General features: G+C 39.0%; 1 protein-coding gene across 1 annotated transcript in view; it reads right to left on the reverse strand.

Annotated features, from left to right (window-relative positions):
- Positions 1-27,400, reverse strand: part of Ski6 (exosome complex component Ski6) — a 46,303-nt gene that overhangs the window by 4,149 nt on the left and 14,754 nt on the right. Inside the window, exon 3 of the mRNA XM_067149368.2 lies at positions 17,660-17,869. Within this exon, the coding sequence (XP_067005469.1) occupies positions 17,660-17,869 (210 nt within the window). The remainder of the gene's footprint in view (positions 1-17,659; positions 17,870-27,400) is intronic.

Raw genomic sequence — 27,400 nt, forward strand, 5'->3', positions numbered from 1 at the left:
AGTTCTTTTTCTCATTCCCTTGATTACTTTGCCTAGTATTAGGTTAAATAACTATTTCCCAGAAACTGGATGGCACTTCTGCCATATCTTGCACACTAAATGAATAACCTCACCATGCTGATTTCTCCTAAGGCAATAAATAATTATCTGGGTGTGTCATCAATTCCAGATACCTCATTCATATTTAGGTCTCTCAATGCTCTGTTGAATTCTGACCTCAAAATTGGGTCTCCCATTTCATCAGCATTAACAGAGTCTTCATATTGTAGAACATCATTTACTGTACTTCTTTACTTTGATACAACTTACTGTTGAATATGTCCCCGCCATCTTTCTGCCGTGTCTTCTTTCCCTGTAAGTGGTTTTCCATCTGAGCTGTTAATATTCATACATCTAGTTGTCCTTTCTTCAAAGGTTTCCTTCATTTTCCTGTATGCAGCACCTACATTTCCTAGGACCATACAACCTTCAACATCCTTGCACTTCCCTTTCAGCCATTCTTCCTTAGCTGCCCTGCACTTCCTATCCACTTCATTCTGTAATGGCCTGTATTCTTTTCTGCCCTCCTTATTTTTTGCATTTTTGTTCTTTTGTCATTCATTAATCAGGTCTAATATCTCCTGAGTTATTGATTCTTTCCTTTATTCCTAAACTTTCTTCAGTAGCCTTACTGACATTCTTCACAACTGTCAATTCTTTCTCTATTGTGTTTTCTTCAGCCTTTTCATTTAGTTCTTGTGCAACATGCTCCTTGAAATAATCCCTAACAAGATTTTCTTTCAACTTGTCTAGATTCCATCTCCTAGCATTCCTTTCTTCAATTCCTTCAACCTCAGATGGCATTTCATGGCCAACAAATTGTGGTCAGAGTCCATGCCTGCTCCCGGGAAAGTCTTGCAATCCAATACCTGGTTTCCGAATCTCTACCTAACGAAGTCTACTTGATACCTTGATGCCATCTGATTCACTGTTGCAAGCTAACGTTTCGTTTATTAGATTTGATCACATATCATTTCAAGTGAGCCTCCGTGGCTAAGGTGGCAGCGCGCCGGCCTCTCATCACTGGGTTCTGTAGTTCAAATCCCGGTCACTCCATGCGAGATTTCTGCTGGACAAAGTGGAGGTGGGACAGATTTTTCTCCGGGTAGTCCAGTTTTCCCTGTCATCTTTCATTCCAGCAAGACTCTCTAATATGATTTCATTTCATCTGTCAGTCGTTAATCATTGCCCCAGAGAAGTGCGACAGGCTTCATCAGCCAGCACATTTCCTATCATCGTCGCTGGATGGGAACATCATTCATTCCATTCCTGACCCGGTCGAATGACTGGTAACAGGCTGTGGATTTTCATTTCATTTCACGTATCATTTCAAATTTTTATCAACATACAAGCCACAAGAGATCCTAATATTTCACTTGTGACAATAATGTGTTACTAACTCAGCGTGAAAGTTGAATCTTGAGGCTATAAGTGACCATCAAGGAATGTATCTATGTTCCTATTTAATACATATCACTGAAATGTCAATCATCGATAGATTTCATCAAACTAAATATGATGGTGAAAGCATTATTGAGAGATATGTACCCAACAATGTAATAATAGTACGCATGATGATCACATGATGTCGCCTGCATCATCTGTGACAAACTTTGCTCATCTAGTGTAGCTGTTCATTAATAGAATATATTGACTAAAATGTGTATTTATTTCATTATGGCTGAGATGACCCCAAGCAGGGTCGAAACTAGATCCAAGCGACTTAATGTAATGTAAATATATGCACTGCAAAAATAATGTATTGAATAGGTGGAGGATGCAGCGATACAGAGTGAACATTGTGTCTTATTCAAATGATTCTGTGACTTACAAGTAAATTTGTTACATTCGATGAATGTGGTTTGTTTCGCTTCACTCAACTCTGCTCGTAGATGCTGTCATGCTTAAAACTTGCGGCCATGTAAAAACAGCCTACGCAATTGTTTTAATCAGTTCTGAGCATTCAAGTTCAGGTCTATCCCTTCTTAGTAATTTAGTGTGAATTTAGAGCCTCGTAGTGAAAATGTTGATCTATTTTTAAAAATTACTGAAAACCACTATTTCCAGTTCATTCTACTGAACGATTTTCTTCTCTTTTCAATTCTCTCCAGAATTACCGGCTGGTGAATCATCACATATTGATAGGTCTAAGTTCAGCCAACTTTGTGTAATTCTAAAATCAAATCTCTAAATGACTACTCCAATAATTTCTGCAAAGACTTGACCCCAGCCCACAATACATTCTGTACTTAACAGGTTGTACACAGTTATGGAGCAACCATCATCTTTTCAATTTTTTCCACTTGTCAAGCTCCTGCCAGATTGGGGTGTTGATGGCACTTCTTCACCGTTGCCTCTCCTTCCAGCACTCCTCTTCGGTAATTGTATTCCAGGCCAGTCTTCCAGTCTTCTTTCTCTTCTGCTGTTCTTGACAGAATCCATCCATCTTGCTCTGAGCCTCTCTCTTGCCCTCTTTCCTTCTATCTTAGCCTCCAACACTTGTTTTGGTATCCTTCCCTCCTCCATCTTCATAACATATCCAAACCATCTCAAATTATTCTTCTCCATCCTATCACTCAGTTTTTCTACCTCTATCTCTTTTCTGACCTCAACATTTCTTACTTTGGCTCTCCTTGTCTTCCCTACTGCACTCCTCAGGAACTTCATCTCACTGGTCTGAATTTTACTCTCATTCCTTGCTGTCCAAGTCTCTGATGAATACATTAATATAGGGGAATAGTATATCGTGTACATTATCTCTTTACATTTCATTGGAACTTCTCTGTTCCAGACCAGGTTCCTTACATTCTGGTAGGACGTATTTCCTGCTTGTGCCCTTCTGCTGATCTCCTTATCCAACCTTGCATCTTGCATTATGTCACTTCCCAAATATGGTATTTGAAGTATTCAACAACCTCAAAATTTTGTCCCCTGATACTAATGATTCCTTTTCCTTCTCTTTCTCCTCTTGTCATCACCACTGTTTTGCTCTTCTCCACACCGATTTTCATACCATATTTCTCAATTTTGTCATTTAAAGCCTCTAGTTGGATTTGCACTTCTGTACTCTTGACTCCCCAAGATCACTATATCATCTGCAAACAACAATATTTTCATATCCCCTCCATACCTTGCCTTTGTTTCCTTTAGAATTTCATCCATAACATCACACCATAAGCAGAGACAATTCACTTCCCTGTGTTAGTCCAATTTGATTTCTAAACCAATCTGTTCTCCCCAATGGAGTCTAGACACAAGTGGAACAATTCTTACAGATTGCTTTCACTAGTTCCATTGACTGCCTTCCACATTCGTTTCTTTCCAGAGTTTCCCACCCCTTTTCTCCATCAACACTATTGTATGCCTTCTCTCAATCAAGGACACCAGATCTTTTCCATATTCCCACCTTTTTCCATCAGTAATCTCATGATAAATATAGGGTCTATCATTGACCTGCCTGTCAAAATCCATACTGCTCTTTTTCTAAATTTCTTTCCACACCTCCTCTCACCCTCCTTTCAGTTATTCTCTCCAATATTTTGGCTACTTGTGACAGCAGTGTAATTCCTCAAGAACTGCCATATACCTTCTCGTCACCCTTCTTAAATACTGGTATTATTACACCTTTAGACCAATCATCAGGTACTTGATTTTTTCATCCATATACACCTTAGCAGCCCATATAACCAATGTAGACCAATAGGTCCTGCTGCCTTTATCATTTCCACACATATTTGATCCATCCCTGCTGCTTTTCCTGTTTTAATTTGTTTAACAGCCATTTCCAACTCTGCCATTGCAATATCACTCTCTATTTCTTGATCATCTTGATTTACCACTACACTCTCTTCTGCATCATTTCTCACAATCAGGAGTTTATCGAAATAATCTTTCCACCTATTCTTTATCTCCCCTAGGTGTGTTATTACATTTCCACTCTCTTCCTTCACTTGCTGTGTGTAGATTTTTTCTTCTCTTATTTGTTATCAATCCACACAACATCCTTTTTCCACTGTTTGCATTCTTTTCCAACTCTTGTGCAAATCTCTCCCAACATTTTTTTCTTTTCCTCATTTACTTTCTTTACACTTTTAGTTTCCTGATATTTAATCTTACTTCCTTCTTTCCTATCTCTATTCCATTCTTGCCATGCTTTCTTCTTTTATTTAACAATCTCCTTCACCTTTTAATTCCACCAAGGTGTCTCCTTATCCTTCACTATCACCGAAGTACTGCCTCAAATCTTCTCTGCACAGCTTACAAATTTTTTATTTTTTATTTTTTAAATTTGGTCAATTCTTCTTCTACACTTTCTATTTCTGATATAGGGATGAGCTGTTTTAATTCCTACTGAAATTTCTCCAGAGTTATTTTATCTTTTAATTTCCATACCTTTATTTTCTTCTGTCTTATTTCTTTTATTCTCACGATTTTATCAATTTTCTGCTTTGCCACCACTACTCTGTGGCCTCCATCAATTGCCTCACCTGACAGTGTTGTTACATCCATTAACTGTTCATGATTTATTTTCTCAAACAAATATAATCAATAACTGTTTTTGTTCTTTCAACCCAGCCATATCTTGTGATCTTTCTACTACTCTTCTAGTTTAACAGTCAGGGATAAATATAAGCAGTTGTATGAGTTGGTGTTTACTAAATTTACGGAAGTTCGCGCAAACAACTTGACAGTGCACGATATAAACTCACACGTTGTCAGCAGATCAGTTTGGCATCAATAAAGAATTGCATTTCGGGAGAACACTTGATCGCCGTGGTAAGAAGATAGTATGTGGTGTTACACAAACACAAAGCGCACAGACACATTCATTCACAATTATGCCAATTGTATCATGCATAGGACGTCTCTTTCCCTGTCTGATTATCGTACTGCAGGACTCAAAACCACCAGGTCAAGCTGTCCAGCAGGGTATGTTTAAAGCTCCTAATGTAATTGTGCAGTGGTTAAAATAAGGATAAATGACAAAAGACCTTTTCCATATATTTCTGGAGTTAACATTTTTACCCCACACTGGTCCATCGAAATGTTTACTGTAGGATTCCTGGGTGCCTCAAAAAGATAATTTAATACATGAAGTACTTTCATTAAATAACTATGAACCTGAAAAATTAAAAGGGCAAATCATTCCAGCAAAAAAACTTCTGGATTACAACCATTAGACAGGCATTTTTTTCTAAATGTTCAAAACAATGGACCGACATATCTGTGATTTCGTTGTGTTAAATAATATTGATGTGAACTTGTAATGGCGTAACAATATTATCAAACGCATGTCATTGATCTACAATCAAGAATGATCACCGCGCTTCTGTTTGTCACATAGGCATGGGTGGAAAGTAGAGGGCATGAATTAGCATGAATGACACTTTTGAAAATAGTAGAGACTATTGTATTAGAAAAGGAACTGGTACTAGCGAACTCCTTATGGAGGACAATAATAATTGTGATCACCTGCCTTTACTCAAATGTAGCTGGTGCAAGAAGCTATTGTATTTCGAACATATTTTTCTTAATTTCCCATACCTGCCAACTTTACAAAACCAAAAATCAGGAGATTTTGATATGAAAATCAGGAAAAATCAGGAGCTACAATTGGTCAAAACTGCTTATTCTACATGTCTTGCGCAATACAGTACTATGATATATTTATAACACTTGTTGTCTCAAAGTCCGACTGCTGCTATAAGAGGCTACAAGACTAAAAATTACACATCTCTATTACCTCACAGAAAGTATGTGAGTGAGATGATTGGTCTCTGATAAGCCTTCCGAAAATAGTATGAACTCACGTTCCACACGTGTGAATCGGTCATGCACTTAGATGCCATTACTTAGCAAATGCATAGATTAATATATTGCATCAAGCGCCCGCGCGATTTTGTGAAGCTCAATGCATTTGTATCAAATAACTAGCTGTTGTAGATGTGCTTCGCTACAGAATTCTCAGAAAGACTGTCCTTGTAGTTTTCCTAACTAAAGTTAACATAGGTCATTACAATGACGTCAGTACGAATGTCACGATTAAAAGTAATGCTGTCATATGAAATATTCGATAAAATGGAAAACAGCACACATTTTCTCACTTTTAACGAAAAGTACAACAGTGTCGATCTACCAGTTGGAAGTTCCAGAGCTAGAGTCTGGCTCCATGGCTAAATGGTTAGCATGCTGGCCTTTGGTCACAGGAGTCCCAGGTTCGATTCCCGGCAGCGTCGGGAATTTTAACCATCATTGGTCAATTTCTCTGGCGCGGGGGGCTGGATGTTTGTGTTGGCTTCATCATCATTCCATCCTCAGCACGACGCGCAGGTCGCCTATAGGTGTCAAATCGTAAGAGGGGGTTAGAGAGACCTGCACCTGGCGAGCCGAACATGTCTTCGGACACTCCCGGCACTAAAAGCCATACGCCATTTCATTTTTCATATCTAGCGACTAGAATCTGAATCTCTAGAATCGACTGGACTGATGTGAACGAACACGAACATAGCACGCGAGAACGAGAGACTGACAATCGATATACAGGTTTCAATAAGCATAGCACATTCGCGCACATTTCTCGCATTACTAAACGTCGATATTTCATTTGAAAGCGGCCAATGAGCGTAAAAAAACTAAAATGGTGGGATTTGAGAACAAATATTTGAAGTTCACCGAAAAATAAGCTAAAATCGGGAGAAATAATAGAAAATCTGTCGAAAATCGGGAGTCTCTCGCCTAAATCGGGAAAGTTGGTAGGTATGATTTCCTTTATCATTCACAGGAGATTGAATATCTTGAAGGGAATTAAACACGACTGCCACATTATTGATAAGTATGTACTTGTTTAGCCAGTATATACTCATACATAGTGTTTTAATGTTTAGCTAGAATATTTCTATCCTCATGTGATTACAACATAACCGCTGGTTAGTACTGTATTTAATTGTGCCTTTAAAAGATGCATAAATTAATTCCAAGTTTTGTGATTACTGAGTTACGATTTAAAAGAAATGAATACGTAGTTTATATCAGGCGTACAATGTTCACACAGTTCATTGCACTCACAGAGCTGTCTCCCTCTCTAACCCCCTCCCTCTCTCTCTCTCGCTTCACCTTACATCGCACCAGCAGTTCAAAACTTCACTCCGATTGGACACTGAAGACCCCCACCCACACAATCTTTACTGCCCTGTAACTCATATACACATGCACGATAGGATATAATATTCGAGGGTTTTACATATTTCAGGGTGCTCTTTCGGATGGTGAATAAATCGATTTCAAGTTTTCTTAAGATAGATTGATGGTCCCTTGTCAGTCGTACTCTGATTATGCTATCGCTAATGTAGTCTACCCTATCTACATTTTCATCCAAGATTTTGTTAACAATCACTACTACTCTGCCTCACCTCCACTCATCATCTTCACTCCCTCAGTTCCATCAGTGAAACATTCTCTTTCTCCATAAAATCAATCAACTCTTCTAATTTTCCTGTCAGGGTCACAACATTTATTATTCCCACCTTCATAATATTATTTGCTGGTTGCCCATTTATCACAGCTCCCCCAGACAAGAACCATGCGTCGCTTTTAGCAAGGTACAACCTAACCTTTTACGAGGCTGATAATTACCACCACTCATTTTAAGCTATTGTTATAATGGGGTTGCCACTCCCAAAGGCATTTTAGAGCTACTATCAGCAATTATTCAGGCCACCCCTTACATGGGGAACAGACACCCCTAACATGGGAAACAAATGCTGCTGATGAATAGCATACTCATACTATTCCCCGAGCACTGGGCTGCCTCTTCCGCTATCTCCACCGTTCCGAAGTCCATCTTCTCCGCTTTACATTCCATCGAGGTCTTCGCTCACAACCCTGAGCTGGGACCCTTAACAGATGCTACACAGCGGGTCAGCTTACTCTGGGACTCACACAGGCAGGGGCACCACTCCCTGAGCACGGCTGCCTCTGAAGAGGGTCCCTACCTGGTACCTGCAGTTATGGAGTAATATCTTTATATAAAGACCTCAGCGAAGCTAAACAATTAAGAATGACAGGCAACCATAGGCAAAATCTGCAATTTCAATCAAACTTGGTACACATATGACTTACTGTAACACTATCTGGAGAAAATACAGTAGGGCTAAAACACCCCTAGCACCCCAAGGGTTGGGGGTGAAGAGGTGACATTTAAAATTGAAAATGGCCTATATTAGTGTTGAATCCATAGTTTTCGGGGTTGCTCAGATGAATAGTGACAATCTGGATGCCAATTAAGTCCAAGTTCAACCAGCATCAGCATGGAGGTTGAGAAGGGGGTGAAAAGGGAAATGTCCAAAATGACCGACATTATAGATGTATTGCAGGAGACTTAACTATTGTATTGAATAGGTGTAAAACAAAGTTTTATTATTCTCCTTAACTATTGAATAGGTGTAAAACAAAGTTTTATTATTCTCCTTCCAATTATAGATGTATGTATGTTCCAGCATAGATCTCAACCAAACTTGGTACACATGTGACTTACTACCTGGAGAAAAATAGTGTGGGGATAAGCCACCTCCAGCACCTCTACGGCTGGAGGTTGGGAGGGAGTGACATGTAATATTAATAATAACTGAAAACAACCAATATTATTGTCAAATCCATACTTTTCAGAGTCACTGGGATGAATAGTAACACTACGGATGCCAATTTAAGTCCAAGTTCAGCCTCCATCAGCATGAGGGTGAGAAGGGTTGAAAAAGAAAATGTCCAAAATGACAGAGATTATGTGTGTGTGTTATAGCTCTCAACCAAACTTGGTACACATATGACTATTATCTGAAAAAAAAAATAAATAAATAAATAAATCTGTGGGTGCAAGACACCCCTAGCACCCCTGTGGTTGAGAGTTGGCAGGGAGTGACAAGTGAAAATAATCGAAAATGACCAATATCTGTGTTGAATCCATAGTTTTCGGCGGTTGCTGATATGAATTGTAACATGCTGGATGCCATTTAAGTCCAAATTCAGTCTCCATCAGCATGGGCGTGAGAAGGGGCAAGAAAGAAACCTTCCAAAATTACCAAGATTACTACTGAATCCATTTTCAGGTTCACTGCACTGATTGGTGACAGTCCCACTGACAGTTGCAATCATGTACCATATTTCTCCAAATCCAAGATGACCCGCAACATTTTCCTTCAAAAAAATTAAATCAGGCTTAAAAAGTGCTTTGTGAAATCATATGAATGCCTTTCTTGTACAGTACGCATTTTTAGACCATCTTTGTCTTCATGCCAAAGTCGAACACTGGCTTGAATTATGCCATATTTTCTTGTGGCTGCAACCAATTTTTTATTTTATGAAATACTTCCTCTCATGCAGAGGCTGCCTTACGACAAAGTATACTTTTACATTTATATTTAGAAGAGAAATAGATATTCTGTACTTGAGAAATGTTGAAGGTAACCTAATTGTAACAGTGATTCCTTAGAATTATCAGTGAGCCCCTTAAGGCTATGATGGCAATCTCCCGTAACATTGTAACTGGCAGAGACATCTGTTTCCAGAAACTAGCGGCAAAAGCGGGAATCGTTTCCCTTGCTCCAATCATCAGACCTACTATGTCGATTTCCTCTAACTGGTATTTCTCCCTGTAGTAAGGAATTGTTGGAAAGTATATATTCCTCTTCTCTAGGTTAACATCTGAGGGCTGTGACTTATGGCTTTCAAAGCGAATTGTGGGGTCGATGATGTAACCTCTCTTCTTATTCTTGAAAGCAATGATGTCAATCCTTCTGTGGCTTCCGTTGTTCGCTAAGCCATGAACCTCTTCAAATACCTGGAAACCATGCTCTTTTAGCGTCGCCGCAATTAACGAGCGGATGTTATGATGACGTGTATTCCTTAAAAGTTCACCATGAGGACAAGATCCCAGAACATGCGCAAGAGTTTCAATCTCCTTGAGGCAGCGCCTACAAAGGGAATCGTTCTGAGATCTTCCTGGTACCGATCTAACTGCTGAAATGTTTGCTGTCATCTTAATTGCTTCACGCCATTCACTACATGATAAGCCTTGATGGTCTCGAATCCACGAGTTGGCAGGAGTGTATTCATTGTACAAACATACACCTCTTCCTTTCTGCTGTAAGTTGCACCACTTACTGAATGCCCTTTCTCTCAGTACTCTTCTCACTTTCCTGGCATCTGTTATCTCTAGACGTGGATGTAGTAAATTGTCGGATGGAGGGACATTGAGGGATTGTAGTGAGAGAGTTATTTCTTCTTTCAGATTTCTTGTAGCACGTATGTATTCGTCACCTGAACTTAATAGTACCTTACAGATGTTAATGTGCTGAAGATGAGCTTCCCAAGTGGCGCAGAAGAGTCCCAACCCCTTATATTTTTTCTCAATGTAGACCATTCCATTAGGAATGTCTGCAGGTATTTGAAGAATTTCCTTATGAGTACTTCGAATTAGTATGTCTGTATCAGCAAGGAACTTTTTCGGAATCTTCTCTGGCTTGATAGTTTAGAATGGGTATATGAGAGATGGGCATATAACTGTGTTTATTACTTTAAATTTCTGGTCAGCCTGTAATAGTGGAGAAGAAACCAATTTCTCCATTTTATTCTGTAATTTTTTAAGCTCCTGTGTAGGTTGAAAAATTATTTCATTTGAAAAGTTAACTCCCAGATAGCGGATTGTTTCCCCACGTTGCAAACTCGATATATTATAGCTCTTAAATTCAGCTGGGTCTTCGATTAACTTTCCGCGTTCGATGCAGATTGCCGTAGATTTCACTGGGTTGATATAAAGCCCTATTTCATGAAATCTCCTTGTGACTATTTTCGAGAGCTCAAGTGCTGCTGTTCGACTATTTCCTATGACAACCAAGTCATCAGCGAAACCCATGATCGTTAAAGGTGGAAGATGTGGTACTAAAGAAAATCCATAGTGGCTTGTGAGAGAGTCTTCAGTTAGTTCGTTTAAAATATGATCTGTCGCTAAATTGCAGAGACAGAGAGAAAGAGGTGAGCCCTGCATAACACCCCTTTTTAGGCTTAAGGTGGCTGTCTTTCCAGTTACAGTTTCTATTTTTGTAGTGTTTCCTGTCTGGAGATTAACTATTAGTTCCTTTAATTTCTCAGGTATTCCTAATGTCCCCAAGGTCTCATGTAAATGAAGGTGCCCAACGTTGTCAAACGCCTTTCTGACGTCTAGAAAAATCACTGTTAGGTCAGTTTTGTTCAGTTTCGCGGAATTTAAAACCGAATCGAGTGTAGAAGTATTGATATGTGTACCGGCTGAAGATATAAATCCCCGTTGTTGTGGATTAAAAGCAACGTATTCTCTCAGGCGTTTATCAAGAGCTCGCTCAATTACTCTCCTAACAACAGAAAATATTGTGATTGGTCTCCAGTTTGCAATGTCATCAGAGGCACCTCCCTTGTGTATAAGAACGGTTCTTGCCTTTCTAAAACACGGTGGTACCTGTCCTGTTTGAAGCATACGAGTGGCTATTGTGGCAATTATCTCGGAAGTGATGTCACTTTTGATAGCTGTAACGATGACGTAATCAGGTCCAGGTGAAGTGTCCACTGCAATTTTACTTGTTGCAAGCTGTATTTCATCTTTGGATATAACATCATTAAACGTGTCATTGTAAACAGTTTGTGTAGCTTCACTCACTTTTGGGGGATAATTTTCTCTCACTGAATTATTTTCATGTCCTAATATTTCATGGAAATAGCCATATACATGTTGCGAATTAATCAGACATCTTTCATTGTTTTCATGAAGGACAGTTCTAACTGCTTTCCTATGTTGATTGTGGAACTGAAATTGAGTTAACTGATATAAATATTTACTTTGTCTTTTTTCTCTATCCCTATTAGCGGACCTTTGTGGATTTGAACTTTGTTTATATCCTTTTTCCGTATTAACATACGATTTCTTTTTACGCGCCTCGTAAAATTTCCTTGCTGGGTGTTTAGGCCCAGGCAAAAAATCAATTGCAGTGGACAGAAACTTTAGAAAGTCTTCTACAAATAAAAAAAATTCAGAATCATTGATGTCACCTTGTAGTTTTTCTCTCCATATCACCATTTGCTCTTGGTAGTACGAGTTATGTGTGTTCTGTTGTTTTACTTCTTTTCTAGATTCATGCCCTTGTTCTGCAGATGTTCCTGAATTTATTTCAGTACTTTTGGTTCGATTCCCCAGCTGTCTGTCTATTCACTAGCCGTGTTCGGTGTTCATTCGGATGTGCTTTTGAGATATGAATATTGACCCCCCGAGTGGACTTAAACAGTTGCCTGCAATGGTTACACACAGGCTGAGAGGAATTACTTTTGTCATTAGCTGAAACATTACTTCTGTTTGAATCATCCATGTCAATGCACGATGTGTCAGCAGAGGTATATAAACTTTGGTTAACCTTACTTACGTGATCACCAGCTGATCATTCAAGTGCTATGGTAACTAAGCACTATAAATAAATAAACAAATATGGCTTCCCAGACTGAAGATGTATGCACATTCAATTTGAAAAGATTATATCAAAAAATATGCTGAGGAAAACACAGATAACATAGTATCGTATAAAAATCAATATAAATAACCACTATCACAATCCTATTATGCTGAAGAATACATAACTTAAAAGATTAATCCTATAAAGACCACATGCAATGTTCTTGGCTAATACATTCTCCATGGATTGTTTGGATAAATTAAAATTGGCATTATAATATCGAAGAGAACATACTTAAAATTTGCCGGCAATACCAGTTCCACATGTCTTTACAAAACAATGATCCATAACTATAATATTCCTGTTGTCTATAAAACTATTAATTCTACAAGGTGTCAGGTATAGCAGACGTGTCATAACTCTGTCACTGAGTAGCCATGGCCTTTCTATGAATTTGAAGACTCACATATTTTTATGTAATTCTGCAGATTGGAAACATCTTTTTGTAGAGGCTAATACAAGGACTTTTTTTTTTAGCTATTCACGGGTTTGTTGCTCGCAAGGTCACCCGTGCTGAGCCTGTCTCCCACCAAATAGAATGTTATTCTCTCTTCACTATTTCCCGAGAACCAGTGATGTTACGCAGAGGCACTGTACAACTGGTTGCTGAGGCTAATGATGTAGCCTACAGGCCTAATAAAGACGCAGATGTTGAAGGTTGAGTTTTATGCATTCCTGGTGGGGTGGGGTGGTGGTGAAGGGTAACAGCGTGGTTACTGTGGTAGCTGCCAGTGGTGTTCACTACTGTTAGGTCGCGAATACAAGACGACCCTCGATTTTTCATGTGAGATTCTGAGAAAAAAGCGTCGTCATGGATTTGGAGAAATACTGTACATCATATCTAAAGAGCAACGAATCACTTTTTTTTTTAACCTGAAAGAATAACTACTTCCCAGCTGCGTACCCCTAACTGCATGGCCAACTCGCCCGAAGATCGCACATCTGACCCGTACTTTGATTTCAGGTATCTGACAACCCTGTCTATTACTGCTGCTTTATGACAATGTAGTTTATTTAACACCCTTCCACTTCCTTAAACATAATTTCACTTGCATTGTTGTTCTACTCCTGTGGATACCCAGTTGTACTTCCTCTTAATAATCACCACCACTACCACAACCACCTTGTTCTGCTTCTCAATAACTCCACTGTTTGTAATTTCAACAAAAGATTTCCTTTCATTTTGAGAACATCTTAAAAAATATTCATCCCATCTGTCCAGTGATTCCTTAGGACCTTCAAAGAGTTCACCTGATTTACCCAATGCACTATTCATTTCCCTTTTTCGTCTGTTTCTAAGATTGCAGTCAATGGTTTTTTGTAAGAAAGAAGTTAGCTCCCAAATGAAATATCTTTACAGCAGTCTGTTTTCAGATTGGCTCTATTGGGTGAGAGTAAAAGCTTAATCCACATTAGATTCAGGTTATCATATTCATCAGTTGGAAGTAGCAAGAATGACTGCAGGCATAAACAGATGGGAACAATGATAGAAGGGTACTCAGAATGAGGAGATAAAGAATGAATCAGGGATCTTGATGGATGAAGCTGTACATACAAATTGGCTTTGGTGGTGGGGTCAAGGCAAATGGAGGAGGACAGGTCAAGTAGGAGAATAACAAACTCACCCTGAAAGGGTAAAAAGAGTAGAGCAAGATGAAGGTGACAACAGCCAAACTCATTTTTGAAGGACTTAATGATAGTTGTGGAAATAAATGAGGCCCAAAACGGGTATAAAATAGAGGATTGCAAAGAGGTGTAGTTAATTCCGTTGAGGCTTGCAGACTGAATGAAGGTGTGTGATGTATCTACAATAGCTTAGTACTTTTTATTGGAAATGTTTCTTTATCAAATTCCCTAGCTCTTTTATTCTTGGCAACTTGCTTGAGTTTCAGAAAGAATCTATGAACATTTAACAATATAAGTAAGGTCCTTTAAAATAAGATTCATCCTAAATGAACTGCCTATATAACCATACTAGCGCTTTGCCCGCAGCTTCGCTCGCGTCATAGATGAGTTATGCCACATATTTTAAATGATGAAGGCAGAATTACTCTTTGTCCAAGTTGATCGGCACTTATATCTTGCCTGTTTACTGCATCTCTTAAATGAATATAATTTTCTGTTCTTAGCTGCTTTTGATTGTTGCGAATGAAATTTAGCGTCTCAGTTTCTATTTTTCCATACATATCAACTAAATATTGATTTAACAAAGCACCAAAACGTAAGAGTAAATTATCTTCGTCCTCTCGCACTATTATTCGAAAGGCGTAATAGCTCGCCGCTGATACCATTTTGTTCAAAAATATATTTTTATGAGGATCACGTTGAGGAATATTTACTGAATAGCCATCTTCACCATAACAAAACATCATAGGATATTGAAGTGCATCATAAGACGGATGAATTTCACTGATACGTTTGAGTTTATCATTGTGGCTCTGAATAACTATATCTCGTTTTTCAAATTATTCGCCAACAATTACTAAAGCAACCTCATTAGATGTTGGAGCATTATATCGTCCACTGTGAGCGTCAGCCGGCTGTCTGTTCGCATGAATAACTACCTTAAAATCTTGACATCCTGAAGGCACCTTCTCAAGAGCTGTTTTCAAGTTCTTCACATAACAGTTAACATCATGGAGCATTTTTTGCAACTGTTTAACCAAGCTGGCTTAACATCTGGTATCTTAGAACATCATATTTGTGCTTCTCTTTCATCTTCACCAACAAAGTAAATCTGCAAAAATTAAGGATCCTGATGAGCATTTGGCAATAGACTGCCTATGGAATGATAAATTTGACCATGTACTTTGAAAGTTGGCATAAAGCCGTGTTGGATGACTTGTTTAGCACCAAAAGATGTCATTTGAAAACAGCTGTTATATTTTCTAATTCAATCCAAAAATTGATCATGATCTGGATGGGCACCCATTAGTAAACTGTACAATGGTTCAGGTGGAGATTGGAGTGGTGGCAGCTGAACCTTGCCAGAATCGCAACACATGCCTGGTGTTTCATCTTTCCACTTGAGAGCATTGCAGAATTGGCATTTATGGGTCATTGTACCAATGGTTATCAAGCTGTTGTCTTCGTAATTAATTTCAGGATCGTAAGACATCCCGGAACGAAACTTAATTTTCCATGGACGCAATCGTCTTTCTTTTCGGACCCCAGGGTGATGTTGCTCATATCATGCTTGAATTGTCCTGTGTTTTTCGCGATTATTTTGCTGGTATGTAGCTGCCGCTGCTCTATGAACCTTGCGATTTTTCTTTTGGTATTTACTTGCAGCAATGGTATGTGCGGAAGGATTATTCTGTAAAAATGTGGCTGCTGCTTTTTTTAATTGTATTTTTCTAGTAGCATTTGAGTATCAAGTACGACTTTTTTTGGATACTTTTGTAACAACGAATGAAGCACTTGTTTCTTCACGCAGACATTCATATACTTCAAAATGTCCGTTAGAAAGATTACCAGTAAATCGCAATCTTTTTACAGTATTAGCTTCATCACCAAATGCCCAGTACAACTTTGGATCACGATAAACTTCAAAGCGGAATGGAAATATTTTGCCTGCTGCCGTAAACTCACATGTTCCACCATAAGTTGAATCTCCTGACATGAAACGCCCGTACTCTTCTGAGGAGGAATAGTTATTACCAAGATGATTTTCGGACAAAATGGAGAAATCTGCCCAATTGTTCACACCATACGAAACAATAGCTTCACGAACTTCTTTATGCCGTAACTGAGTAGAATATAAAATGTGAGAAAGAGGTCTAAATAGACACGCACCGTCACCTACAATAGAAACAATGTTATGTGGCAACACTTCACCATTAATGTTCAGATAAGTTACTGCCATTATGCTGTGCGCGTGAAAAAGTCGTTTTCGCACTGCAGTCTGTTATTTAGCTGTCTCCTTGAAATATCACACACCAGTATGTTGAATCTTCTGATATGAAAAGTTGGTACTCTTCTGAAGAGGAATAGTTATTACCAAGAGCTGCCAAGGTTTAAAGCCTTCTTGCTCAACAGTTCTATCACATTCAATTCATTATTGGTCGACAATATGCAAGTTGCCTCAGGTCTCTCCTTCGTCATATAAATGACATATCTTCGAACCTTAAACAGCTTTGCTAATGACGCATGCACGCACTGATCATAATGAAGGAAGAACTGGCATTGCTTTCGCCTAGCCTGTTTTATTAAACTGTAAGCGGCTGCATAACTCACTAACAAAATATAAAACGGTAATAATTCTCCTCGATAAAACCATTTTCCTGTGTTAAAAAAGCCACCAGGAGGCAGATTCGAACCTGCATTCTTGCAGTCTGCAGTCTGTTGAGTTAACCGTTACGCTATCAGCGCTGCGTAAAGCAGCTCCTCATTAATTCACTCACAAACATTTGTATATGTAGGCCTATATACTGGTAATTGTATTTCATTTTTATTAAGGAACTTGGTTGATTACCATCTTGAAATGCACAGAAGCGGAGTGAATTGGCGCGTACACTTATATGTTGAAAAGTGCCGTGGCTATTTTTGATTGGTAAAAGCCAAAGATTCAAGCGCGCAAGGGAAGCATTTCATCTGGAAAATCTTGAAAATAAATATATTTCCGTTGACTTCCCAAGAAATGCAAGATTTTTGCTAACTATTGAGACGATTTGGAAGATTGAATGAATATATATGTACAATATTTTTCACAAAAATGGAGATATTGAACAGAAATGTAAAAACACATTTCATCCCTTTTCACCCGTTCAAAATTGGAATTTTATAAATTGCTTTTAAAATAGTATTTATGCTATAAGAAAAGAAATATTGAATGAATATAAGTACAATATTTTTCACAAAAACGGAGATATTCAACAAAAATATAAAATCACATTTCACCCCTTTTTACCCCTTTAAAATAGGAACTTTTAAAAATCCTTTCTTAGTGCGCATCTACACTACGGTAGGAACATGTCCTCAAATTTCCATGCAGTTATCTCCAGTAGGTTTTGCTGTGAGTTGATTATCAATCAGTCAGGACATCTTGCTTTATATATATAGATGAAAGATTAATATGTCATGTCATAAGTTACCTGTCCTGACATGGGAAGTGCTGCTACTGTGAGAGTAGGTCCCCCAGATGATTCTTCCAGGTGACTAATATCAACCAATGGAACATCGCCATTAGCAAGACTGGCAGAACACGAGCACATGTATTCTCGCAGAGGAATGCCAGCGTCTACCAAAGCTAATGTTGCAGCATTAACACTGGAGCAGTAGTTACCACCATCTGCTTGCAGCACCTTCAACATACAGTTCAGTTTAGTCAAGGATGCAAAATGGGCATCTTCCTAAATAGGTACGTAAAAAAAAAAAAGTAGTTCTAAAGCAAGTTGCTTAGAAACAGAATTGAACGCAAGTCAAAACACTAAATTTCAAATATAATTTTAAAACTCTGCACATGATATTTAACTACAAAGTAGGTATTCTGTGATTTAAAAAACACTTAATAATAAATACAGTGAGTTCCTTTCATCGGTTGGCCGGCAGGAGTGCCCAGCTTATCTGCTTCCCACTGACTCATCACTTCTCGTTACACAGCACAGGAATGTCCACTCCTTGCCGTTCAGGTCCGTGGTTAGAACGTATATCAAGTGTTGATCTGTTAATAAACTTAACCACTGATGAAGGGAATGGTTGAGTTTTCTCGAAACATGTATGGTTTAATAAATAGTGTTTCTTTCATTTAATGAGTGTATTGATCAAGGCGGATTTAAATAAACTATTATAAATAGTTATATTATACAAGTGTTGATCTGTCGCTCCAACTGTTCTCGAGTTGTGAAGTGTTACTTCGAGGTATAATTCTCATAATGCCTCCACATGTAGAGGAAAGGGTGAAAACAAAGTCTTGCAGGGAAATCGTTATTAGGCGATTAGTAACATAATTTCCAGGTGTACGCCCTCCATAGAGAGACTATGCAGAAACTCATAAACAAATTAAGAGGAACTGGTTCTTTACTCGATAAGAAGCGAAATGTTAAAAAATGTACTTAACAAGGAAAAATGAAATGAAATTGCAGAAAGATTAGAGCATATGCCTACAAAATCCCTAGGATGACTTGAACAAAAATGCCGAGGTTTCGAAAGAGTTCAGCATGGCGGGTCACAAAAATGTTAAAATTGAAACCATACAAGGAGGAAAACATTTCCAATATCTCCTGTCATAAGGTACAAGATTATTTTCTTAATTTTAATTGTTACGTCATGCATGGATAAAGTAAGCGAAGTGCTCTCCTTGTTGCTATGCCGTGGAGCGGGCAGTGATGAGTCAGCGGGAGGCAGATAAACTGGGCACGCCTGCTGGCCAACCGATGAGAGAAACTCACTGTATATACATCCAAACATGATTACATTTTCCAAGAAATCACATGAGACAGTGTTTGGTGACGAATTGAATGCTGTAGCACACATGTTGTATTACTAAACAGCGATGATTACTCTGGTAGTGGACTGTAGTTTGGTTAAGCACGTGATAAGACCATAGGGCCGAGTCATGTATCAATATTACACGTAAATAAAACATTGATTACAATTAAACATGATTAACAAACTACATAGAAACTATTTACACGTTAAACAATAAACTGAAATGCCTGGATGGCTATTGATTAAGTTGGAGGCCATGTGGCCGTGAATGCATGTCTCGCCGACATGTTGTCTAGTTCTAGTCTGTCTCTTTCTTGCCGGAAAACAGATGCATTCTGGACACTCAATAGAGACGCGGACAAGAGCGCGCTCTGTATAAATTTTCTGAGAGGACGGAACATTCTCCCCTCTGTTGATTGCATTCAATCAAGACAAAATACAGTTTCAATGAAAATAACACTAACATAAAACAAAATATCATCAGAATACAAATACATAATAATAAATGTTGCACTTAAATGAACGTCAATCACTAATTAACATAGATAAAATGAAACAGAACTGTACACTGGTGTGCAGGCTGATGCATTGTTTGTTTTGTTCACAGCTGCACAATGAGAGTTTCTGAATTGTTCATTTTGTTAAATGACTGTACAATATAACTACAAATACAACTTTATACACCAATCAACTAACTGACACTGTAAGGAATCATATTGTCATTTAAAAGAAAACACTACTCGATGGGAAGGGGACACAACTTCACTATTGGTCTCTTGAAATTTCCATGAGCAGTTTTTATGGTGACTGCTCGCACAAGTCCATCGAGACCTGGGTGAAGTTCCTCAACCACACCTAGTCTCCACTGAAGCGGGGGTAAATTGTCCTCCTTGATAACCACTACTGCTCCAAGTTGTATACAAGGTTGCTGGGAGGCCCACTTTGGCCTGTTTTGTAGTTGGGTTAAGTATTCCTTATGCCATCTGGTCCAAAAGTGTTGCACCATTTGCTGCAACCGTTTCCATGCTGAAAGTTTATTGCTGGGTACAAGTGTCAGATTGGATTCAGGGATGGAATTCAAACTGCTTCCAGTAAGAAAATGACCTGGAGTCAAGGGTTGAGGGTCAGTCGGATCTGAGGATAGGACTGTAAGTGGACGTGAATTTAAACAGGCTTCAATTTGTGTGAGCACAGTACTAAGCTCTTCAAATGTTAATGATGAGTTTCCAACAACTCGATGCAAATGATATTTAACTGACTTGATGCCAGCTTCCCATAATCCTCCAAAATGGGGTGAACGAGGTGGAATGTAATGCCAGTTGATACCCTTGTTTGCCAGATTGCTTACAACTTCCTCTTGATGCTGCGGTGATGCTATGAATTGGTGAAGATCTTTTAATTCTCTATCGGCTCCAATAAACGTAGTAGCATTGTCACTGTAGATATCTGCGGGCTTTCCTCTTCTGGCTATGAAACGGCGAAGTGCGGCTAAGAAGGCATCTGTAGTAAGACTGCTGACTACTTCCAAATGTACAGCCTTTGTCGTCAAGCAAACAAATAGTGCGATGTATGCCTTGATACGGACATTGCTCCTCTTGTTAATTGGGCGAAGTAGAATAGGACCTCCATAATCAATGCCACAAACACTGAATGGACGTGCTGGTTGAACTCTATGCTCAGGATAGTCAGCCATGAGTTGATGACTAGTTACGCCTTTCAATTTGTAACATGTTACGCATTTGTGCACTTGCTGTCTGGCTACATTTCTGCCATTCAGAATCCAATAACGTTGACGAAGGGTTGCTAACAACAATTCTGGTCCTGCATGAGCTTGTTGTAAGTGTTCATGTTTGACAATTAGAGTCGTCAGGTGATGTTTTGATGGTAACAGTATTGGATGTTTGGATGAAAACGGAATCGATGCATTCTTCAACCTGCCTCCGACCCTTAGAATATTGTTGTGTAAGAAGGGACATAGGTTCCTTATCTGGCTCTTCTTAGAGACTACGCCTCCGTTTTTCAGGTCTCCAATCTCTTCTGAGAAGGCTGCATTTTGTGCAATACGAATGCAGACTTCTAATGAATGTTCCAATTCTTCATCATTTAAAGGCCCAATTTTCTTGTCCCTGGCATGCTTAGTGTTATGCAAAAATCTGTAACAATAAGCTATTACTCGTTGCAGTCTTATTAATGATGAGAATTTCTCAATAATAGTTTCAGCTTGTGTCACTACTAATAGTGTGGATGATTGTCGCTGCTCTGCTATGGCGAGCGAATCCTCAACATTGTTGTTCTGCGGCCAATTTAACTCAGAAGTGGACAACCAGGCGGGTCCTGACCACCAAATGGTTGAGTTTTGCAGATCTGCTGGTCTGACGCCTCGAGAAATCAAGTCCGCTGGATTATCTTGTGATGGTACATGATGCCAGTCACTAGTGTTCGTTGACTGTTGAATGTGAGCTACCCTATTTGCTACAAAGGTCTTCCAACGTGATGCTGGTGATGCTAACCATGACAGTACGATAGTGGAGTCTGTCCATAAATGTGTTTCATTAATGGCCAAGTTTAAGACTGGCATGGTTTTGTGTACCAACTGAGCTAATAATGCTGCACCGAGAAGTTCTAGACGAGGAAGAGTGACTCGTTTAACCGGAGCTACGCGCGATTTAGAGCATAGCAGTTTGACTGATACTTCACCCTCCTGATTCACTGACCGAAGGTAGATGCATGCGCCATAAGCTCGCTCGGAAGCGTCTGAAAATCCATGAACTTGAATATTTGCCAAGTCACCCTCAATTAATACGTGGCGTTCTACTTGTATATTGTCAATGTGTGCTAGCTGCATTTAATTTTGCCCAGTCTGATGCTAATGGATCTGGCAGTGGGTCGTCCCAGTGAAGTTGATGTAACCATAAGTCCTGCAAAAATATCTTGTATAGTATCACTAATGGACTGATCAATCCTAATGGGTCAAATATAGATGCTACAACTGACGTAGTGGTGCGTTTAGTAATGTTACTGTTCCCTGGAATGTGTTTGATTCTGTTTGCCACTAAGAATTTGTCTGACGTAGGATGCCATGATAATCCTAAAGCTTGTATGGTGTCATCATTATCAAACTGGAAAGGTAAATTAATTTCTCTGTCTTCAGGTGGAACAGCGGCAAGTATAGCTTGATGATTTGAGCACCATTTCCTGATGGGAAAACCACCTTTATTGAGTAAGGCTATGAGTTCACTTTGCAATTTTAATGCTTCAGCGATGTTGGACGCACCACACAGGGCATCGTCAACATAAAAATCCCTTTGTAAAACCGTTGATGCCAGTGGAAATGAAGTTGCTTCATCTTCTGCCAATTGTTTGAGGCACTGTGTTGCCAAATATGGAGCTGAAGCTGTACCATACGTGACAGTCAATAGTTCGTAAGTCTTGATAGCTGTTTGTGGCGATTCCCTCCAAATAATTCTTTGCAACTGCGTGTCATTTTCATGAACCCGAACTTGTCTGTACATTTTCGTGATGTCTCCCGTAAATGCAATGTTGTGTGTCCTGAATCTCAACACAATGGAATAAAGGTCTTGTTGTATAGTAGGCCCTACTAACAATGTATCATTAAGCGACACTCCAGTAGTAGTTTTGGCTGATGCGTCAAAAACTACTCTGACTGATGTAGTTGTGCTTTGTTTAAATACTGCGTGGTGTGGCAAGTAATAATGTTCAGAATCATTTGTTGCATGTAGGCCTACCTCCCTCATGTGAGATAACTGTTCATACTCGGACATGAAGTTTGCATACTGTTCATGCAATACTGGATTTTTCTTGAATTTTGCTTCCAGTTGTTGAAATCGCTGTGTTGCCATATCACGAGAATTGCCCAAGGGTGATCGAGTTTCCTTACGAGGTAACCTGACAACGAATCTTCCTTCAGGAGTGCGTGTGGTGTTTTCCTTGAAGTGCTGTAAACACTGTTGTTCATCCTGAGTTTTGGGTTTAGTGTGCAATTCTTCTATTTCCCAAAATTTACGAAGTTGCGTGTCGAGTTGATCTTCCTTTTTGACAAAGAGAGAAGTGACTGTGTTGCATGCAGGATGGCTGTTTGACTGAGGGCATTTACCAGAAATTATCCAACCCAGATGAGTGTCCTGCAATACCGGGTAATCACCTGCACGTTTTTTCCCATCTGTCTTTAAAATGTTAAAGAACATCTCTGCACCAATGATTAAATCTACCTTGCCTGGACTGTAGAATTTAGGATCTGCTAGTGTGATGTCATTAGGTAGGTTCCACGATTTGTAGTCTAACTCCATGGAAGGCATTTCTCCTGTGATGGCAGGAACCACTAAACAATTTATGTTAGTGTTAAAATCTGATGTTGTGGACTGGAGGTGAATATCCACACTGTGTTTCAAAGTTGATGAAGAATTGTTAATGCCTACAATAGAAGTGGTGTCTTCTTTACATTTTAAATTTAGTCTGCTGACAGTGTCTGTAGTAATGAGATGAGTCTGACTGCCGCTGTCCAAGAGTCCTCGAACCTTGCGAAATTTACCACTGTGATCCTTGATTTTGACAATAACTGTGGATAACAACACATATGGTTTGTTTCGAGTACATGGATGTTCATTCTTGGTAGTTGTGTGAACGCTGGCAAATACCACCTTGTTGTTAGAAGTAGTTTCATTAGTTGTACTAGACTTGTGATTTTCAAGATGTAGTAATGTGTTGTGGGCCTTGTTGCATTTGCGACAGTGACTGGATGTACACTCTGATGTTTTATGTGATGCTCTAAGACAATTTAAACAGAGTTTGTTGTCACGAGCATATTGAATGCGATTTGACACTGTTAACTTGAGAAATGCTTCACATGCAAAAAGTCCTGGTGTATGACCTTGTTTACAATAAGAGCACTGATTGTTAATGCATGCAACATGTGTATAGGACGACGGTTTTTTCTTGTGTGAGCTTTCTTTACTACCGCGCACCTTGCCTTGACTGACAGATGTTTGCATGCTTTCAAGGACTTGGCAGCGATGTTCAATGTAAGATGTTAATTGTTTGAGGGAGGAATTTTTGTTGGCGTTTGCTTCTAGTTCCCAGCCCCTCCTGGTTTCATAATCAAGATGATCAACAATATGTTGTGATAATATTACTTCTTCGAGAGGAGTATCTAATTTCAATGCTTTAAGTGCTTGTAAGTTGCTTGAGAATGTGCCGATGAACTGCCTGAGGTCTTCAGCGGTTTCATTCTCCACTGTTGCAATGTTTAAGATTTCTCTAACATGCTTTGCTGCTATCAGTCTCTTGTTTTGAAACCGATCACATAATAGGTTCCAAGCTACCGTATAGTTTGTTTCAGTAGTTGGAAGGTTCTGAATTAATGCTTTAGCTGAACCTTGAACTGCTCCTAGTAAATAGTGAAATTTCTGAATGGTTGCTAGACTGGAATTTTCATGCACCAATAGTTTGAAATTATCTTCAAACGGCATCCAATCTTCATAGTTACCACTAAACATGGGTAGTTTAATCGCGGGTAATTTGATGTTGATATTTTCATGCGACGAATTGGAAGTGTTACTTCTGATACTACCGGCATTTTCGTGTTGGTCTGGCGACAATAATACCTGCATTTTTGCCTTCAAACTGTACACAATGTCATCTACTTCATCTCTATCTACCCCATGATCTCGTTTACTATCCTCCACCTCAAGCTGCGATTGAACTAAATCGTATTTGCTTTCTAAATCAATAAGTGCATCATATCTAACCCTAATGTCTGCTAGGTTTTGAGTAGTGTCGTACTTTTCGACGAAAGTTTTGATTTTTGTGATTCTACCTTTCAGATAACCCCGTTGCTTGATCAGCTTTGCGATTTCGTTCTCGTCCATCGTAAAGCACTGGCTCACACAAATGTAAATAATGCAAGGAAAAGGTAATTAAAGGGAATCTGACCTTGTAAACTGAAGAGTCCCACGTTGCATTGTATGTTTCCAATCCTGCGGATATTTCACACGCGTTTCACTTTTGCCGTGTAATATCGGGCCCGGAAATGGACCAAAATGTTTGGTGACGAATTGAATGCTGTAGCACACATGTTGTATTACTAAACAGCGATGATTACTCTGGTAGTGGACTGTAGTTTGGTTAAGCACGTGATAAGACCATAGGGCCGAGTCATGTATCAATATTACACGTAAATAAAACATTTATTACAATTAAACATGATTAACAAACTACATAGAAACTATTTACACGTTAAACAATAAACTGAAATGCCTGGATGGCTATTGATTAAGTTGGAGGCCATGTGGCCGTGAATGCATGTCTCGCCGACATGTTGTCTAGTTCTAGTCTGTCTCTTTCTTGCCGGAAAACAGATGCATTCTGGACACTCAATAGAGACGCGGACAAGAGCGCGCTCTGTATAAATTTTCTGAGAGGACGGAACAGACAGAGTATGAAAGCTGTAACCTTACAATAAATGTCTCAAGAGACAAATTTGGATTGGTTTTTTGTATTACCCATTTGTTTGTTTTTTTTTTTTTTGCTAGTTGCTTTACGTTGCACCGACACAGATAGGTCTTATGGCGACGATGGGACAGGAAAGGGCTAGGAGTGGGAATGAAGCGGCCGTGGCCTTAATTAAGGTACAGCTCCAGCATTCGCCTGGTGTGAAAATGAGAAACCACGGAAAACCATCTTCAGGGCTGCCGATAGTGGGGTTCGAACCCACTATCTCCCGAATACTGGATACTGGCCGCACTTAAGCGACTGCAGCTATCGAGCTCAGTGAAATTTGTTTGTCTTCTTGGCCATCCAAGGTATAATAAAGTAGCTACTAAAACTTTTGGATTCATGAATTATCATATCATCACTAATGCATTTTTTTTCAGTCTGCTGAAACAATGAAATATAACACTTAGAACACTATAACATACCTGTAAAAATAATGTTAACAGAATGACATGCTGCATTCTCCAAGAACATACTCAGATTTCATCAAATCACTTTTTAAAGTTGGTTAGTTGTTTGGCTTTGTACAGTCCAGTACAAATCCAATCAATCAATCAATGATCTGCATTTAGGCCAGTTGCCCAGGTAGTAGATTCCCCATCTGTTGTTTACCTAGTCTTTTCTTAAATAATTGCAAAGAATTTGGAAATTTATCGAACATCTACCTTGGTAAATTATTCCAATTCCTAACTCCTCCTCCTAAAAACAAATATTTGTCCCAATATGTCTTCTTGAATTCCAACTTCATTTTGTGATCTTTTCTATTTTTAGAAACAGCATTCTAAATTACTCGTCTACTATAGTCATTCCATGCCATGTCTCCAATGACAGTTCTGACAATTAATCGGAACACAACAGTAACATCCACATGAATATATTTTTTGCACTTATTCCCCTAATATATTACCTTCAATCTTTGTCAATAGCTAATAATGCTCTTTTCTGTTTTATAAGTTGCTTTACACTTCATTTTTTGCTAGTGGTTTAATGTTGCACTAACACATCAAAGGTTTTAGGCGATGTAAAGATGGAAAAAGGGCATGATTGGGAAGGTAGTGGGCTTTTATTTACAACCACCTATTCAATACATTACAATATACTCAATGGATTATAGTATAATTTAATATTTAATATTAAGAATTTCATTATGGTCCGTATTGAATCAAGATTTACAATGCTTATTGAAGATAAAAGTTTTCCACCTATTCAGTACACTGACATAGTGATTCAATTAAGACATCATATCATCATCATCAGTTTTCCACTCCAGTTGCCCGGGTGTGGTTTACGAGCTCTCTCCATTTCCGTCTGTCCACGTACCACTCTTCTCTCAGAACGACATCCCAGCCGACTCCTCTTGTTCCTATGTATTCTTTCACTTGGTCCAGCCATCTCTTCCTAGGTCTTCCTACCGGTCGTTTTCCGGCCACGACTGTGTGTAGCCATTGTTTTGCTGACCTTCCATCGTCCATTCGTTTGACATGGCCAAACCATTTCAAACGGGCCCTTGTCACTTTTTCATTCAAGGATGCATACACACCAGCTTCCTCCCTTATTCTTTCATTCCTTACCCTGTCCCTTTTTGTCTTCTGTGCCATAGTTCGTACGAACTTCATTTCTGCGGCTTGGAGTTTGCTATCCACTTGTTGGGTTGTTGTGCAGGTTTCTAGGCCATATGTTATTATGGGGGTGGAGTATGATTGAAATAGAATCTGCTTTGATCTTAAGGGAACTTGTTCGTTCCAGAGGAGGTTCCGAACTTGTTGGTAAAACTGAGCTGATTTTTGAATGCGGTTGTTAATCTCATGCTGTATTCTGTTATCACTTGAAATGATGCACCCAATATATTTATATTGGTCTACTGTTTCCAGCTGTGTACCTTCCAGCATTATTTT

Source organism: Anabrus simplex, chromosome 6 (genome assembly GCF_040414725.1).
Source record: "Anabrus simplex isolate iqAnaSimp1 chromosome 6, ASM4041472v1, whole genome shotgun sequence".
Classification (NCBI taxonomy): Eukaryota; Metazoa; Arthropoda; class Insecta; order Orthoptera; family Tettigoniidae; genus Anabrus; species Anabrus simplex.